This window comes from Phyllostomus discolor, chromosome 11, assembly GCF_004126475.2.
Source record: "Phyllostomus discolor isolate MPI-MPIP mPhyDis1 chromosome 11, mPhyDis1.pri.v3, whole genome shotgun sequence".
In the NCBI taxonomy this organism is placed as follows: Eukaryota; Metazoa; Chordata; class Mammalia; order Chiroptera; family Phyllostomidae; genus Phyllostomus; species Phyllostomus discolor.
The window spans coordinates 4,763,688-4,781,353 of NC_040913.2; the positions used below are offsets into that span (position 1 = coordinate 4,763,688).

The window sequence follows — 17,666 nt, forward strand, 5'->3', positions numbered from 1 at the left end:
AGCTGGATGAGTCTAGCCAACTACTAAGAAGAAATCGATATGTAATTGACTAGTGTATACAAGCGGTGCCTAAGCCTCCCTTCAGGGGGGCAGAGCTTTGCATAGGAATCCCCTGTCTCCTTTATTACCTTGCTGACAACCACTGGTCATGTTTTTTTTGTTTTTTTTTGCTTTTGTAATCCTCACCCGAGGGCATGCTTATTGATTTTAGAGAGAGGAGAAGTGGGGGATAGGCAGGGGGCAGAGAGGGAGAGGGGAACATCTATGTGAGAGAAAAACATTGATTGGTTGCCTCCTGCATGTGCCCCAACTGGGGATCGAACCCAAAACCTATACATGTACCCTGACTGGAATCAAACCTGTGGCCTTTTGTTTTATGGGACAAAGCTCCAACCAGCTGAGCCACACCAGGCCAGGGCAACCACCTCACGTTCCTGAATGGCAGAGCACCCTAGTAGCGAACCCCTTGAGTTTGGAAACAGGGCCATGAAGCTGACGAGCCCCAGACCCCAACTGTGTCTGCCCAGACCCTGCGTGCACTTGCTCTGCACAACACCGAGTGGCCAGAGAACAATCTGAACACATGAACAGAAGGCAGCACTTGCAGATTTGCTAATACAAGAAAAAAAGCACTAACATTTCATTTTATTCGGTGTTACAGAAACATATTTTTCCGGGATCCGATTGCATGTAAAATGTGGAAGCATCCCACGTGGGAAAAACTGTTGATATTCTGATCTTAGGCTGGAAGTAATGCCACAAACACAATCTGCCACAGTTTACAAGCCGAACCAGCTAAATGGAGAAAGCAGAGAGAAATACAAACATTGTTCCTGTCCAATATTCTCCACCATCTTAAAATCTCACCAGACTGCCAGGTCTGCCTTGACTGGACTGCGAGGCCCATGCCACACCAAACACAGGTGTCTGGGGTTCTACTGAAGTCAGACGTACGTGAAACAGTCCCACGTGGCGGGGACGAGCTCACTGCTGCGTGAAGTAGTGGAACCTACCGGGCACCACGGGCAGCAGGCAGCGCAGCTGCATTTTAAGTGGTGCTTCCCTGGGCACTATGATCAGGAAGCCCCCTGTGGGTAGCTGAGATAAAGGAACTGGCTGTCTTTCACCAGGTGACCCAACTATTCAATAAAATACCATCTTTATGCATGAGACCCAAACCACAAAAAAATGAGGAGGTGAAAACACACAGCCTTCGCACCTCTGCTGGTTCACTGCTTGGCCGTTATCTCGTGAGCGTGCTCACCACTAATCCTTCCGGCCCCTGCCTCTCCAGCCTTATCTGCCCCTGGGCCTCTTGCTTTCTGCTCACCCTGAGCACCGTGTCCCTGCTGGTCCCTCACTGGGGCATGCGCCCCGCTGCTCCTCCATGCTTCGGGCCTCAGCTCAAACCTGACGTCCTCAGGGAAACTGTCCTCAGCACCCCATCCAGATCACCGTTGCCTGTGGTGCCCCTTTCCTCCCTGACCCTGGTCACACTCGTGACTTTACACTCATCTGCGGGAGTGTTTTACTGATCTTCGTCTCTCTTATTAAAATCCCAGGTAGATGCGATCCACACCTTTCTGATCAGCATTCTAGCTCCAGTGCCTAGAAGGGAACCTGGCACATAGTAGGCACTTAAAAATTGCTTGTTGAATAAACGAACAAAAGCGCCACAGTAAATTCCCTTCATGTTGTCGCATCCAGTATGTCTACACTTTCAAGCCTTGTAAATACCAGGGTAACTTCCCTTAAGGCTGGAATTGATGTTCTTCCTCAGGGCACTGTCGGGAGAAGTAACTCTCGGTTACTTAGGAGGGACGAGGGAGACAAGGAAGACATTGCGATAACTTTTAAGGATTACAATCTTCCACTGAAGTTAGGCATTGCAATGCCAAATAAGAAAAGCATGAACAGCAACAAAAAGGATGTCCTACCCTTACGAAAGAGAACGTGAAAAATCTTATATTTTTAATCCAAGGCCCCTGTGCACACATAGTAGGGGAGGAGAGATAATGTGGGAACCTCGGATTGTCCTGAGGAGCCAGCTGTGGCCAGGAGTAAGGACAAGCTGTGCCAAACCCGCTCTGCTCCCCCTTCCGCCCGCCACGTGCATGCCGGAATGCCACGGTGCTGGAGGGAGCCCAGCGCCTCCTGTGCGTGTGCCCGGCCCACGCCACCCGGAGAGAGACAGTCGTGTCTCCTGCACAGCCGCCCTCGCCAGGAGCACTGTATCAAACGAGGGTAACACGCAGCCACAAAATCGGACTGTCTTAGAAACCAAAGACACGTTTCTGCTTCTCAAAGATTTTGTATAACAAACAGACGAGAACTATGCATTACGTTGGAATGGCACTATTATTGTAAGTCCTATTTTCTGGTTTTTTAATTATGAGACTGGAAAAAAATGAAAATGCCTAGTTTCTTATATGAACAGAAATACAGAACCCGTGAGGCCTTCATTCATCCGTTTGTTCATCTATCCGTCTAAAGATGATGGGAGCAGCGAGACCTACTCGCCTCTGCCTCAGAAGTGTCTTCAAAATCCTTTTCTATTTCTTCCCACTGCTTTAACGAGGTTCTCTGCACCTCTGTCTGAGCCTGCTCCACCAGCTCTCACTGCCCTTTCTGGGTTTGGGTGTTCCGCAAATCAATGTTCGTTCTTCACCATTACGAGATTGCACAGTTCCTAAGTCCATTTCAACCTCAGCCACTGAAAAGCCGAAGTTTGGTTAACTACAGAATTCATTGCATGGAATGGAAACAGGAACCTTCAAACCCTGCCTCCATCTGTCTCTCCACTTTACCCTTTGTCCCATCCTCCCTAGGTCATGCCTAGTCTATTGCCAGCCCCTGAACTCCCATCAGATCTTTCCCTAACGCCTTGGCTTTGAACACTCCTGGGAGGAGAGACAAGTGCTGTCAAAGACACTGCCCAAGAAAGAGCTGGAGAGGGAGAAACGCCCGGGCTGTCCCCGCCTCCACCGGCTGCACAACACTGAGATGCCGGATGCCAAGTCTCCTGACATGCACGGCCAAGCTCAAGGGCAGCGTGGGACACGACTGGCCCACGTGGCTGCCCGGTGGGCCTCGCTCACCACGGTGCACGGCAAACACGGAAGTGTGTGCACGTACCACGAGCCTCTGGGCTGTGACCACAGCTCACATGTGGGCTTCCTGCACAACCCTGTGAGCTCAAGGGCAGAGCCCTTGTCTCAATTCGTATCCTAACACCGACCCCCGTATTTGGCGTGTAGTAGGCACTCAATACTGCCCAGTGCCTGTAGACACTCTCCCCGGTGAAAAACTCAGCATTTCCCAAAGCTTGTTCTGCCGGCCATGAATTCAAATGGGTGTTAATGCACCTTTTGGGTGGTCGGGACTCTGGCATTCCGTATTAGCTTTTGAAAAACAGCGTTAACGTGAAGCCGTCATTTTAGTCCACTGGAGCTGCTGTAACAGAACAGGGCGGACTGGGTGGAAAGTCGGAGACCAGCTTGCCAGCGTGGCGGGGTGGGGCCCTGTCCTGGGTCGCAGACTTCTCCTCGTCTCCCCCACGGCAGGAAGGGCAAGGGTGCCCTCTCCGACTCCCAGGATAAAGACGCTGGTCTCACCCCCGAGGGCTCCGCCCACATGACCTGAGCACCTAGCGAAGGCCCTGCCTCCTAGTGTCATCACCTTGGGCGTCGGGGTTTCACCGAAGGAACCTGTGAGGTGCACAAATGATAAAACCATAGCAGTTGGTTCCTGCATTACAGAAAATAAATAAAACTCATCCAGGCCTTTTAAAATGTCCTTGAAGAGGAAGATGTGTCATACGGTAGCATTTCAACGTGCCACGGAGGAACACGCGTTTCCAAAGGACTAACATCATACAGGGCCCGCTAGTTAAGGGGATATTGCTTTAAATGTCCCTCTTTGTAACGTTATTTTATTTCATCTCTGAAATATTTCTGTGAGGTATAGAAGAACAAGGTCACACCGTACAGATAAAAAAACACGGCTAATAAATAATTAAAACTAAATAATACATCCAGCAGTAATTGAAAACGTAAGCTGTTGTTTACTATTCTAGTCACTGCAGGGCTAGAAGAGAAACGTAAATTCAGCTCCTGCTGTGTGTGAAGGAAGAGAGGAGGCGTACAAGAAAAACAGGGAGCCACAAAAAGGACCTTTCTTTTTATCCAACAGTATTTTTGTGTCTGTTTTGTCCATCAAGGCACTTGGTGTTGCTGATTATTAAACATGGGATACGTAGGTCGGTCCTGGAGCTGACAGTACAATTGGAGCTTCATGGACTCCGGGAGCCGATCACGAACTGGTGTGATGTCCACCATACAGAGAAGATAGAGGCTAACGAGACCCCCCACGAATGAGTGGGGGATGCCAACGTGACAAAACTGCGGCAAAGTGCCTCCAACCTTGTGATCTAAAAATAACCAGTCGGGAGTCCCCGGGAGGCCACCAGGCTCCGTCAGAGTGATCTGGCTAGAACTCTCTTCGTTTCTATCTTAATATGTTATTGATCAAGACCGACAACCCAGAACATCATCCTTCACTCCTGAAGAGAGGCACAAGGCCCTGGGTCTTGTTATTTAAGGAGGGCGTCCTCTGGAGTTAACGTCATCTTCGCTCTCAACGGAGGATTATTGCCAAGGCTTCTGACAGCGAGGTGTGCATGCTAGGAAACCTGGCCAGCATGCAATAACGAAAGATCGGATTCTTCTGTTAAGTAAGTTTTAAAAGACAGTGTGTTTGCTTTGGTCAGGTGTTTTGGCCTACCGTTCTCATGGCCTCCCTACCACACAATAGCATGATTAACATCCACCTGTAATATGTTTACTTCTCGAGAACTGGAAAAATGTTAGTTTATCACATCACTCCAAGTGGTTCTGTCGTACTACGAACAGAAACCGAGGACCACAGATACATTAAAAATGTCATGTTAGCCCTGGCTGGCATAGCTCAGTGGGTTGAGCATGGGCTGCGAACCAAAGTGTCGCAGGTTCAATTCCCAGTCAGGGCACATGCCTGGGTTGCAGGCCATGACCCCCAGCAACCACACATTGATGTTCCTCTCTCTCTCTCTTTCTCCCTCCCTTCCCTCTCTAAAAATAAATAAATAAAATCTTTTAAAAAATGTCATGTTGAGGGATGTATTATCCATAATGGTCAGGAATTCTGAATTCGATACACAATACAATGGGGGAAATTCAATTAATACTCTATTATGGTGACAGTATTCACAGCCCAGGCACTAACTAACGGGGTGACTTGGGGCGTCATCTCTAAAATGCAGTGGCCTCAGGTGTGAGTAAAGAAAAACAAAATTACCTGCCTCACCGGGGTGAAATGAGAACTGAATGGATTCCGCAGATCACTGGTCCCTTTGGCGTGTGGGGCTCAGATAAGTTAGAAAAACACTTCATACTACAGTTAGTACACAGTGTACCCACCCCTTCCCCCCAGGAGGGTGGTAAGAGGCCACCAACACACTATAAGACCCTGTGAGTTCTGCCGCAGTGAGGTCTACGAAGTTTCCACAGCCAAGTGTTTCTCAAATCTACTTGTTTCCAAAATTATTTCACTTTTCCCTGTTAATGCCTATTGGCACACCCTGGAATCAGTGCTCCTCGGAACTCACTTGAGGGTGATCCCTTCCGAGCACAGAAAGGTGAACTTGAATGACATCCCAACGAAAGCTTTTGAACGGGACGCTGCTGTTCTTTGTCATGGCACGGGACACACCTCTCTTGGGAAGGGAAGGGGACTGGGGAGTTGGAGGACCAACAGTGTAACCCGATGACTCGGACCGCAGCATGCTATGCGCCTTGTAATACTGCATGAAATGGGGTAAAGCTCTCGGGGGTGTGTTTTAAGTGTTTAAAATAGGAATAGTTACAAATTTACATTCCGCCACTGGTTTTCTTTGTGAACAACAACATGATTTTGCCGGACAGCGAACCAATTTGCAGTATGTGAGGCAGCAAGGCTAACTGTCCCTGCCGACCCTGGCCTCCGCCGGACGTGGCTGTGGCTGTGGCTGTGGCCGCCGCTGGTACCAAAGGGGAGAAAGTCAAACATCAGATGACTTTCTTAGAAAAACCCCGCGTATTTGAAGTGAATAACATCGGCTCCATGTAAAGAAAAGGAAGATTTGATCATGGCAAAAATTAAGTGAATACAACCGTCTACACAATTCAAAGAAAAAAAGCCTTGCACAGCTTCAAACAGGACAGACTCAAGTGCAAAGCAATGGACAACTCCTTCTTCCAGCAGTGTTGAGAATAATTATCATTGTTATTTTTGGCTTCAGAGACACAAGCTTGGGAAATAAAAACGAGTAACTCAGAACGAGGAAAAACTGAGCCCACTTGGCAGTGAAGAAACCAGGGGTTTGAGCACACCCTCAGGGGCCTCCAGCCGGCCACAGCTCCCTGTCCAAGGGCGAAGGATGCAAAACATAGCCCTGGACTGACGGCCGGCTTGTAATTTGCAGTTGGAGTCACACATCGAAATAAGCATTTCTGCCTAAGCATAGCATGGAAAAGATGTGGGTCTCTGCCTGCGGGGCTGCCTGGCACCAGGACTGGCTCAGGCCGGCAACACGCCTTAAAGGAGAACGCATGATAACCCGTCCTCTCCTCCTGCTCTAACTCTGCTCTTCGCTGCTGACAGCACACCGTCCCCAAATGACAACGCTGGACGGAGAGAGACTGCTAATCCACACGGAGCTTAACAGTTGACAGAAGTGTACGTCCTGGAAGGTTTTAAGCGAATAAAATTGGCTCACGTTTCTCAAAATATGTCCAGAACCTATGGCGGGGGGGGGGGGGTTAGTTTAAAGCGCTTCTCGTGGGCCTCCCCGGGACCCACTGAGCCAGACTCTGGGGTGTGGCCTGGGACTCCCCACGGGGAATAAACTTCTCAGGTGAATTTCAGGGCCACTACAGAGTTAAAAGAATATTGTGCTGAATTCTGACATCAATTATTCATATGCAGAACTTGGAAGCTTCATAGGAAAATCTGAAAACCATGAGAAACTTTCCAAATTAAGGCTGAAAGCCCAAGTTTTTCAGGGGGAAGAAAGTACACACACACACACACACACACACACCCAAAACCTGGTGACAATGATATTTTTTGGAAATATGATTTTAAAACATCATTAGGGACAATCATATAAAATTTGATGCCTTAGATTTTATTAAAGGTCAGTGCATTCGTCGCCGTTCCTGCCTGTAACAAATGCAGAGCCGCCAGGTGCTGAGTGTGGCACAGGCTATTGGCTATCTGCACCGCATGTCCCTCCCACCCGGTCCTGATTGGCCAGACCCTGCTGACCCCGTTGCCTTCTCCAGCTGGAGCAGGTTCCTTTCTATCGTCGGTGCATGTGGGACAGGCGGGCGTGGTGGCGGGTGTGATCTGGGGCCCTGGGAAGTACCATTATTCAGCAAGAGTGCCACATCCTCCCTAAGGATGTTGGGGACCAGGGGGCTTTGCCCTCAGTCAAAGCTGGCTCAGGTATGGCCCTGCCCAGCGGCGGCGGCTTAGACTGGCTGGTTCCTGCAGGCCTTCCTGGCCTGTGATTCCACTTTTCCCCAGTGCACATGGCTTCACAGAGCTGGCCAAGGGCTGCCTGGGCCGGACTCTGTGGTCCGCAGTGTGGTCTTCAGGTCTCTGGGTTCGTAATTCCTCGCTGAAGACCCACTGCGTGAAAACTGCAGAGGGTGTACTAAGGTTTTGTTTTTAGTTCTCCATCTGTGAAACCTTGTTTCTGGTAAAGGACAATGGTAAGTGAAAGAATATATATGATATGTATTATGTAATGTATACATAATATTATTATATATATAATATATATAATATATATATAATATGTAGTAAGAGCGAGAACTAAGTTCTGGAAGTAAACCGTCTCCCAGAAGTCGCCTTTTTAAAAACGTGAAACAGTTAACTGAGAACAAGAAGTGGTCTCAGAACCAGCGTTATCCGGGAACTGTATCAGGAACACAAATTCTTGGTCCCTGCACCCCACCAAACCTAGTGGATCAGAAACTCCCGGGCGGGGCCCCCCACATCTGTGTTTTATAAAGTCCTGCCGGTGATTCTGACGCGCATTCAAGTTTCAGAACCACTGGCTTGGATTTCAAGACGGCCCACCGGCACCTTAGGCTGTAGGCGAGAGGGATTCAGATGAAGTGTCCACAAGACGCCTTTGGCAGAGGAGCACAAGAGCCCTGCCCGCCCTTCCCACCGGCCCAGAAAGGCCCGGGTTTCTGAAAACGAGAGCGCCTCCAGTTAAAGGACACTGTCCCCCTGGCTGGCATAGCTCAGTGGATTGAGCTCGGGCTGCGAACCAAAGCATCACAGGTTCGATTCCCAGTCAGGGCACATGCCTGGGTTGCAGGCCACGGCCCCCAGCAACCGCACATTGATGTTTCTCTCTCTCTCTCTTTTTCTCCCTCCTTTCCCTCTCTAAAAATAAATAAATAAAATCTTAAAAGAAAGACACCGTCACTATAAAGCCACTCCGCTCATGAATATGCCAACACATCCTGTATCTTATTCCTCAGCTGCCACTTGACAGAGAACATGGGTATGACAAAAAGCCAAGTGTGGTGTCATGTGACAGGTCAGGTTTAAAGTGGTCGAGGGCGGGGCATCCTAAGCCTCATCCGGAAGGGGTGAAAGACAGGCCCAGGTGGGACCGCGCCACGAGGGGGCTCTGGACGGGCAAGGATGCTTTCAGCAGACAGAGGAAGCGATGCTTGGAGAAACATGGTCAGCACCCCTGCCTTGAGCAGCCCCCCACTGTCAACAAACTGAGGAGATGGTCTCCTGTGGCTCCTTAGAACACAACAGGGGTGCCCCCATCGGAAAAAGAGCTGTTTGCTGCTGCTGAGCATTCTACACCCATCTTCTGCACGCGTGGGAGACTCCTATTCACACTAAACGTGGACTGCTCTGAATCTGAGACTCTCCCCGGGGCCTCCTCACGACAGTTTCCAAAGGTGAAATCTGTAAACTCAGATCCTGGCGTTGGCCAGCACCAGCGGACGGGACTTCCTTACGGTGTCGTCACAATGTTCTCATGACAGGTTTCCTTTGCAGAGCGTGCAAATAACATATTTTACCAGCACATACATTAAAAATCTCCGTCACGGTACTCAATACTACAACAGTGTTTGAAAGCACATAATTTTCTATTCGACACACACAAAAAAGCACCCAGCATTAAAGCCTCAATTTTCTCACAGCACATTCCCACGCTATGCGAATGCTACCCTATTTGTTATACCTTCTATTTCCCAAAGGCTTTCGACATGCCTTTTAAAAACTCAGTTAGGGGTCAAAACTCAACCCAGACTTGTGTTTACAAATGATGACCAAAAAAAACACGGCTTCAAATATAAGAGGGAGACAGTGGCCTAGAAAGGTCATGTTCGAGTTGCTTTGGGGCAGACAGAAGTCGCGGGAGGGTTCCTCCCCCAGGCTGCAAGTGTCCGGGTGCAAGAGTCCTATCAGCTGTTCTGTCGGCTGACAGGTGACATTTCAGCCTCTAATCAACCGGAGCAAGATTATTCAAAATTGAGGCTGACATTCTGTCCTCTGACTAGTCCCAGCGTCCTGCCGGGGTGTGTGCCGCCTGATGTCACACCATATGTGCGCGCTGTGGACCCAGCAGGCGGCGGGCACCTGGCGGGATGCCTCTGGACCCTGCCGCCCTGCCGCTTCCTGTTGTTGCTGGAACAGCCCTCACTTCAGCTAAACATAACCCTCTGGGCGAACCATTTTTAGTACGAGCACTCGCCTTAGGGCCCGGCGCCCTCCCAGTTGACTCCGGTCCCGAGGCTCTGCCATCTGCCACCCGTGGAACCCACACAAAGCACTACTGTGGGCTTCTGCGATCTTCGAGAAACCTGCCCGGCTTATGAGACATTGCGTACGATGAGATGATTCGCCATGGAAGCGGATATGCACAGAAACCCAGACCCTTAGGAAAAGAACAACGGGAGGAATTCTTTTTGACGCATTTTTTTTTTTTGCTTCTGTCAGCTGGTTTTTCCAAAGCCTTCTCCATAATTTATTTTCCAATTCTAAATTTACTAGCATCTTGAGTAGTAGGATGTATTTACCTCCCTGAGCCCTCAAGAGCTTTGATTCAGAAAAACCCGCCTAGGTTTTACATTCGGAATTTTTCTTTTTTGCCAGATATGAAAACTATATGTGGGAACTGAGAGAATGCCAACTACTGGCCATACACTATACTCTTAGCTTAATGTCAGTGCACTTACCAAGCCAGGGCTCAGGAAAAGCATACACAAAGAAAAAAAAACAGTCCCTTTAAACTATATGTAACTTCCCTCATTGGTCTTTCTCCTTGGGGTTTTTTCTGTAAAGTTAAGCATTTAGCTCTGCACGATCCAGAAAATCTATACGCAGTTTACAGAAGGAAGCATAAATCTCGTGGGTCTTAGCTTCACTTTCTGTTGCCTTCCTTCACCATATGTTTAAAGATAATCAATAAGAAATGATTTCTCTTTGTAAGCATTTTCCTGTTCTGCCGGAAATAATAGCAGTCCCTGCCCTAAAATGAAGGGGAGAAAAGGAAAGTAACATGTAGCCTAAGAGGAGAAAAAGAAACTGCCTAAGCGTTTTTCCAGAGCCAAGCGAAACAAAAACAGCCAATCAAGTGTATTCTTGATGAAAAAGATTTAAATACTCCTGTTCTTAACATCCACGGCACCAACAAGTTTTCAAACTCTGGATTTATACTGCGACTTCCAACAGACCTTCTCTGTTTCGTAATAGCTGTGCTGTGTTTCTGTGTGAGTACACATGGCACACGCAACGCTTGTGTCAGTGTGGAACACTACGGCGAGAAAGAAAGGGCAGTTAAGTCCCCCAAACTGCCTCCTAGGGCAGCGTGAGATGGAAAACTACAGAGAGAAAAACAACAGATGAAAACAAAATTGCATCCGGTGAGGAAATACAGGATTGCAGACAGCTCTACCCCGTCTTTCCCAGCACAAAACTTTTTGCCACTTGCAGTTTTCATCCTGAGAATTTTCTTACTGAAAACACTATTGAAAGTTTTATGCTAAATGATCTGAAATCCTCTGTTGGGGCTTCTCCAGTATGTAGACTCTCTCTCAAAACTATCCACATTTAATTGTTTTCTTCTGGGTTTTTCACAGAAGACTGGAAGAAAACACCAAATGGAATCGTAACAGACTTTTCCTTTGTAATGAAGTTACAAATATATTTTACACATTTTCCTGGCTTTCCCCCCTTCAGTCCGTATTATCTACGGAGGCTGTCATATTTCATCAGGGCGGATTATAAATCAGACAAGTTCAGCCTTTCAGGTTGAAAAATGGAGGTGAAAGGCACAGCGGAAAATATATAAACTATAATTAAAACCATATGACTGGCGATATTGAAGCAGTGCTTGTTGGAGAAAACCCAAGTAAAAATCAAACCTTTTCTGGTGTTAGTGAGACTATCCAGTCCATTCGGGACAAGCACACATCATTTGCTAAATATTCTTTTTTTTTTCCCTTAACAGCAAGCGTACCCAGGGAAATGAAATCCTGACAAGGTGGTTGAGGCTATACAGCTATCCTTGTAGCGAACTTCACAGTTCTTACTGTAAAACAGATCTCTTATTTAAAACAGCAATCGCTTATTTAGAAATAGAGTTTAAGACTGGGTAAGGGCCGATTGTACCAGAGAATTACAATGTACCAGAGACTTAAGATGACTATGTGGAAGTGAAAGCCTTTCCTACTTTTCTCTGACGTCTTCGCCATTCGAGACCTGCGAATTCCAGTAAGACACAGAAAATCTAATTACTTACTGTTGACCACAAAGAGTAAGAAGGGACGGAGTGCACACTGTCTCCCCTGCTACATTAGAGAGGACCCTGAATGCTCCTGCCGCACATACATGGCCCTTAGCAGGCAAATGGTGCACATGCATTCAAGGACGCATGGAAATGAAGAACTCTCCAAGTGGCAAAGCCATTCTGGTAAAAAAAACCTCTGACTCTGGTCATCTATCACCAAAGCCACTCGGTCTCTTTCTCCAGAGCATGTCAACGGTCAATTATCAAACTCTCAGTAGACAACGGGAACATCATTTCCAGTACTGCTTTGGGATTCTCATAAACAACTCACGTGGAGCCAGTCACTTACCGCCCAGAAACTGGATTCCTCCAGCCACTCTCCCCACTGTCCTGGAGATGAGCTCCGACACACAGCAGCCCATGAGGGCCGTGAGAGCCACCAGGAGCAGGAGGCCACAGCCCAGGCCGGTCACGATGGTGCAGATCCTCCACTCCGCGCTGGGGATGCCCTGGAACGAGGCATAGCGCCCGCACTCTTCCACCATCACCATCATCTGCCGACTCTCGTCGTGCACGGGGTACGAGCACCTCCGGAAGGTACCGAAGGACACAGCCTTGCCCAGCTGGGACCCCCAGAGCCAGTAAGGCATGAAGAACCCCACGCAGGAGGTGGCAGCACAGAGGAACGAGAGCAGAGCCCAGATCACCCCGGTGCAGGTCAGGCTGGATGCCATCTCTCTCCGGGCAGGGCGCCGAGAGCGCAAAGGGACCGTGCTGCAGCTGCTGGGGGTGCCGGAGTAGGTGACGCTGTCACACCGCCGGGGACTGGGCCCGCAGGCAATCCACTGTCCTGCACTGCTCAGTGTCTACGAAGAACGGGACAGCTCTTCAGTCTTCCTGGGCCTCCACTTCCCCTCCTCCGCAGAAAGGGCAGCGATGATCCCTGGGAGAACAAGAAGATGCAGTGAAGGTCTCAGGTGTCTAGTGACGTGATAACGCCAACTCAGCGGCTCCCCAACTGTCAACTACTATGCCTTCAGACTTGCCTCAAGACTTCCAAAGTGGGGAGAACTTCATGTTCTCCATGAACGTCCCTGTAATTCAGGTTTCGTCCAACTAGCTTCAAACTTCTTTGTGTCTTGATCTCCTGTAAATGCTCCCAAACTAACTCTGACAGCTGTTTACTTAAAAAAAAAAAAATGCAGGACTTCTGTTTACAGGTGAATTCATTTCCTAGGCTCACATGAAAAGTTGTGTAGCGTTTTTATTGACACTAAACACAATTCCAAATATCATCATCAGATGAGCTTGCCCACTTGGTTTGCAAGTCCACGCTCACGATTTGTAGTGACTTCTCTGTGCCCCTTTGGGTGCATTAACTCCCTGCGGGAGCCCACACAAAACAATTAGGATAATTTTCGCAACCGCAAAGCACGATCGATTGAACAAACTTTATGGACCGTCTGCACACTGGAATGGATTGAGCTCTTGGGCCCTTCCAGTGCTCATCCGGTAGCATGTGGGAATCCCTTCCACCTTAACTGTCCTCTCCTCCGGTAGAGGAAGGAAAGCCAGTGTGGGCCTTATTTGCATAGCCGCAGTTTTGATCCACTGGTTCTGATAAAATTATTGGGCCTATCCCTCCAGGTCAATGATTGTCAGTGTCTCATTTGAAAAGCAACACATACTTTCCAGTACCCTGCACTCAACCTCAGTCACTCAAATAGTTGCACATGCGCCCTGGCGGGTGCGGCTCAGGCACTTGCACATCCTTCCGGAAAAGCAAAAGGTCACCGGTTGGATTCCCGGTCAGGGCACAGGCCTGGGTTGCGGGTTCGGATCTCAGACTGGGCATGTAGGACAGGAAACTGGCAGATGTCTCTCTCTCTCTCTCTCTCTCTCTCTCTCTCTCTCTCTCTCTCTCTCTCATGCATATTTCTTTCCCTTTCTTTCTCCCTCCCTTCCCTTCGCTCTAGAAATAAATTAATAAAATCTTTCAAATAGTTCCACGTGCATTTGACGACCACCACCCCCTTCCCTCTCAAAAAGAGTTCCTGAATCTTTGCCCACCCTTTCCATGTAAAAAATAAATTTGTACAAAAGCACCAAGGCCACGCACCCCCGAGCTCCAGGGCCAGAACTCTCAGCTCCAGCGTGCAGAGTCCCCAGCGAATGTCCCCTTCCCTCGCCTCGCCCCCTTCCCACGCCTCGCCTCTGCGGTCTCCTCTCCACCCACCGCCCCACGCGGAGTCCCGGGTATCACTCCAGGGGAGCTCCGGCTACTGTGTTTGTTTGTTGTTTTTTCTTTTTAATCTTGTCAACTGCGGTCAACGCCTGCGTTAGCGACTAAAGTTGTCTGTCTGGGTCGTGAGGCGGGGGAAGATGCGTGGGGGTGACAAGGGGAGCTGGGTAAGGAGCGCCTGGGGTACACCGAGACCAGCTCCTCGTCAGTCCCCTGCCGCGGCCTCGCCCACCCCGCCCACCCCCGTAGACACAGAGGATCCCCGACCCAAAAAGAGGGAGCGAGGCGTTTTCCAGCCGGCCTGCGCAGGGAGGGGACAAAGATGGGAAGGCGGCCACCCCCGGAGGCGGACGCCCAGGGCGGCCGCGGCGGGCTGGGAGAGCGGGGCCGGCACGGGCGCAGGAAGTCGGGACCCCGGGGGCAGCCCGACTCCGGCGTCCGGGGACCAGGGCGCCGCGGGCAGGAGGGCGCGGAGCCAACGCCCCGCGGGCGGCCGGCGCTCTACTCACATGGCCGGCGGGCGGCGGCCGCCTCCCGTCCCCGCGCCGGGCGCGCACTCAACTTGCTGTCTTTCCCGGGCGGAACGGCCACCGCCGCGGAGACCGTCCTTGCTTCTTCGCCGCCGTCCCTAACGGCCACGGAGACTCCGGGCCCGGCTCGGGGGCGAGGGCAGGGGCGGGCGGCCGAGGCTCCTCGGGAGGACGGGCTGCGCCGCCCCCAGTGCGGGGCGCGGGGGCTGGCTCGCAGAGAGGCGAGGACCTCGCTTTGGCAGGCGCGGCACGCACCGCCTCCTCCCGCGGCCGCCCGGCCCTCCTCTTTCTCCTGTCCCCTCCCCTCGCGCCCCGCCGACCCGGAGCGGACGGACCCGGGACGAGGCGCGGCCGGCGGGGACCTTTCCGGCGCGCGGGGAGGGGCGGGGAGGGGCGCGCCCCTGTGTCCGCCGGGATCCCAGCCCAGCCCCGGGGGCGGCTCCCCCGGCCCCCCGCCCCCCTCCTGCCCTCCTCTCATTGCGACACTTTCAGAGGGGAGAGCGGGGGAGGCAGGCAGACCAAGAAGTGGGGAGAAAGTTGCTTGTCTTCTGGGGTGCTCGCGAGGGGCACGCGTTCCCGGTTTGCCTCTGTGGGTCTGGAATCTGGGGTCCAAGCTCTGGTGGCCTCCCGCCGTGAGGACCGGCAGAGCAGAACGAGGGCCCTGCAGACTGGGTCAAGCGACCCTGTGAGCTTTGAGGAGCCCCTTGGGGGTGGGGGGGTGGTCACTTTGGGAGGGGGCGCACAGTGCGGGCGTGGGAATGGGAAACAGGCAGCCCGGGGCTCGGGGCTTGAGGCCGGCAGCCGTCTTTCCAGACATGCCAGGGAGCAGGCTGGGAGAGACAGACTTCCAGTAGGAGCCTCGCCCGGGACTCTCCCCCTCTTCGGGAACTTCTTTCAAGACATGGCTTTCTCTCTGTCCCTCTCCCTCTCTCTCTCCCTCTCCCTCTCTCTCCCCCTCTCTCTCCTTCTCTCTCCCTCTCCCTCCCTCTCTCCCCTCTCTCCTCTCTCTCTATCCCTCTCTCTCCCCCTCTCTCTCTCCCTCTCTCTCTCTCTCTCTCCCTCTCTCCCCCCCTCTCCCTCCCTCTCCCTCTCTCTCCCTCCCTCTCTCCCCTCTCTCCTCTCTCTCTATCCCTCTGTCTCCCCCTCTCCCTCTTCCTCCCTCTCTCCCCCCCTCCCTCTCTCCCTCTCTTCCTCCCTCTCTCCCCCCCTCCCTCCCCCCCCATCTCTCTCTCTCTCTCCCTCTCTCTCCCTGTGTTTTCACCTTCTCCGCTTCCTTCCCTTCCCTTCCATCCCTCCGATCAATCTTGCAGTCAATACCACCATTGGATTTCTTTTCTAAGAAACAACTGACTCTACTCCCTTTCCAGTCTTGAGGGTGTGTGTGTGTGTGTGTGTGTGTTCCGCTGTGACGAGCGCTAACCCCTCTGGCAGCTGGGAGCTCTGTGCAGTCGCAGACCGTGGAAGTCTCTGCTGGAGGCAGTGTTTTAAGAACCGTGCCCCCTGGGAACAGCCGTTTCTGAAGCACACAGGTCCCCGCCTATAGTTTGTGCAGCGCTTCTTCAGAGTAACGGAGGGGAATACATGGGTAGGGATGTATGTTCCTCGCAGTAAATTTTCAGATCGCACCATCGTATCTGGCCATGATGGTGTGCGTTCCCCCACGAGGGCAGCGGGAGCGGTGCGTGCTTCCGTTACTGTTTTGAAAGGCCTTGAGTGACTGGCCCCTTTGAGGTCTTAGACCCTTGTGAGAAGATGAGGCAACTGATAGGCCTCCCGGAAGGGAAGAACTGCAGGGGCGTATGAAGCTCTATCCCAGTGATTCTCAGGGGGGAGAAGCGAGACTCTCTGGCGTGGGAGGCGGGTGGCGGACACATTTTTGGTGACCGTGGCCAGGGAGGTGTTACGGCCCCTGCATCTAGTGGTGAGAGGCCAGGGATGCTTCTGACCACCCTGGCGGACGGAGGACCGCGCCTCGGCGTTATAGGCCCGAAACGTCCACCGTGCCAACGTGGAGAAAACCCGTTTCAGTGAAATGTCAGGCGGGCCCCGGTTCCGCAGCAGCTCACCTGTGAACCCCAGACGCGGAAGCCCTGATGGAAGCGATTCACGTTGTCTGGTGCAAAACGCTGGGCCCTGAGTCCGGTGACAGCGCAGGAGCTGGCTTCCGCTTACGGGACACGCCCTCCCGCTGTGCTGAGGGACTGGGTGCCCACAGAACGAGGGTGGCTGTGAGATGCGGACTGGCCCTCCCTCCACCTGCAGGGACTTGCCCTGGGACCTTTCCCTAGCTCGGGAGAGTTTTGGGCCCTGAGATTAACTCCTCGCTGAGTGAGTCTCTACGCGGACTTCTCTTAAGGGGTTACTTCTTTATCTAGGCCTCAACAAAGACGGAGAAAAAAAAAACTAGGAGAAAGGCATGATGATGATTGTAGAGAGGTTATTTTATTATCCATTCTATTAAACAGAGTAAATGCTACTGGAGGGATTTTGCCTGAGATGAAAAAGATAGAGAGGCTGAATTTTTTTTTTTTTAAATCTGTTAGGGTGGAGATCCGTTATTTGTGAAATCATGGTGTGTTATAGACCAGGACTCGAATTCTATAACTCAGATGAGTGAATTTGGACAAAGGGCAATCTTTGGAGCCTAAATGAGCTCATTTGGAGAAAGAGGTTAGAATAGGTGATTTTCAGTGGTCTTCTACCTCACGACTGCTAGCATCGTAATGAGGTAGGTACTCATACGTGAGAAGGGGTTTCGGGGCCATCCAACTCCGTTCAAGTACACAGTCTCACGGGTCATGAAGGAGAGGCCTGGAAAGAACCCTTCCGGTGTCCCACCTGAAGCCGAGCCTGGAATCCACGTATCCCGATTTGTCTTTTCGTTCCACCGTGTAATTATCTTCCCAAACTATAAAATCTTCTGAATTACTCTTCGGGCTGTTGCATGCATACTTGAAAGGCGAAGTGCATTATAATACCATGGAAACCCTTTCATTAAATTTGCACCTTCAAAGGATCTCCGAATGACTTCCCGGCCAGAAGT

At 51.2% G+C, this 17,666-nt stretch overlaps 1 protein-coding gene across 1 annotated transcript in view; it reads right to left on the minus strand.

The window, feature by feature from the left end:
- Positions 1-14,855, minus strand: part of LHFPL6 (LHFPL tetraspan subfamily member 6) — a 150,128-nt gene extending 135,273 nt beyond the window's left edge. The window contains exons 1-2 of the mRNA XM_028526785.2: positions 14,603-14,855; positions 12,201-12,794 (exon numbers count right to left, since the gene is read on the minus strand). Of these exons, the coding sequence (XP_028382586.1) occupies positions 12,201-12,585 (385 nt within the window). The 5' untranslated portion in view covers positions 12,586-12,794; positions 14,603-14,855. The remainder of the gene's footprint in view (positions 1-12,200; positions 12,795-14,602) is intronic.
- Positions 14,856-17,666: the final 2,811 nt, after the last annotated feature.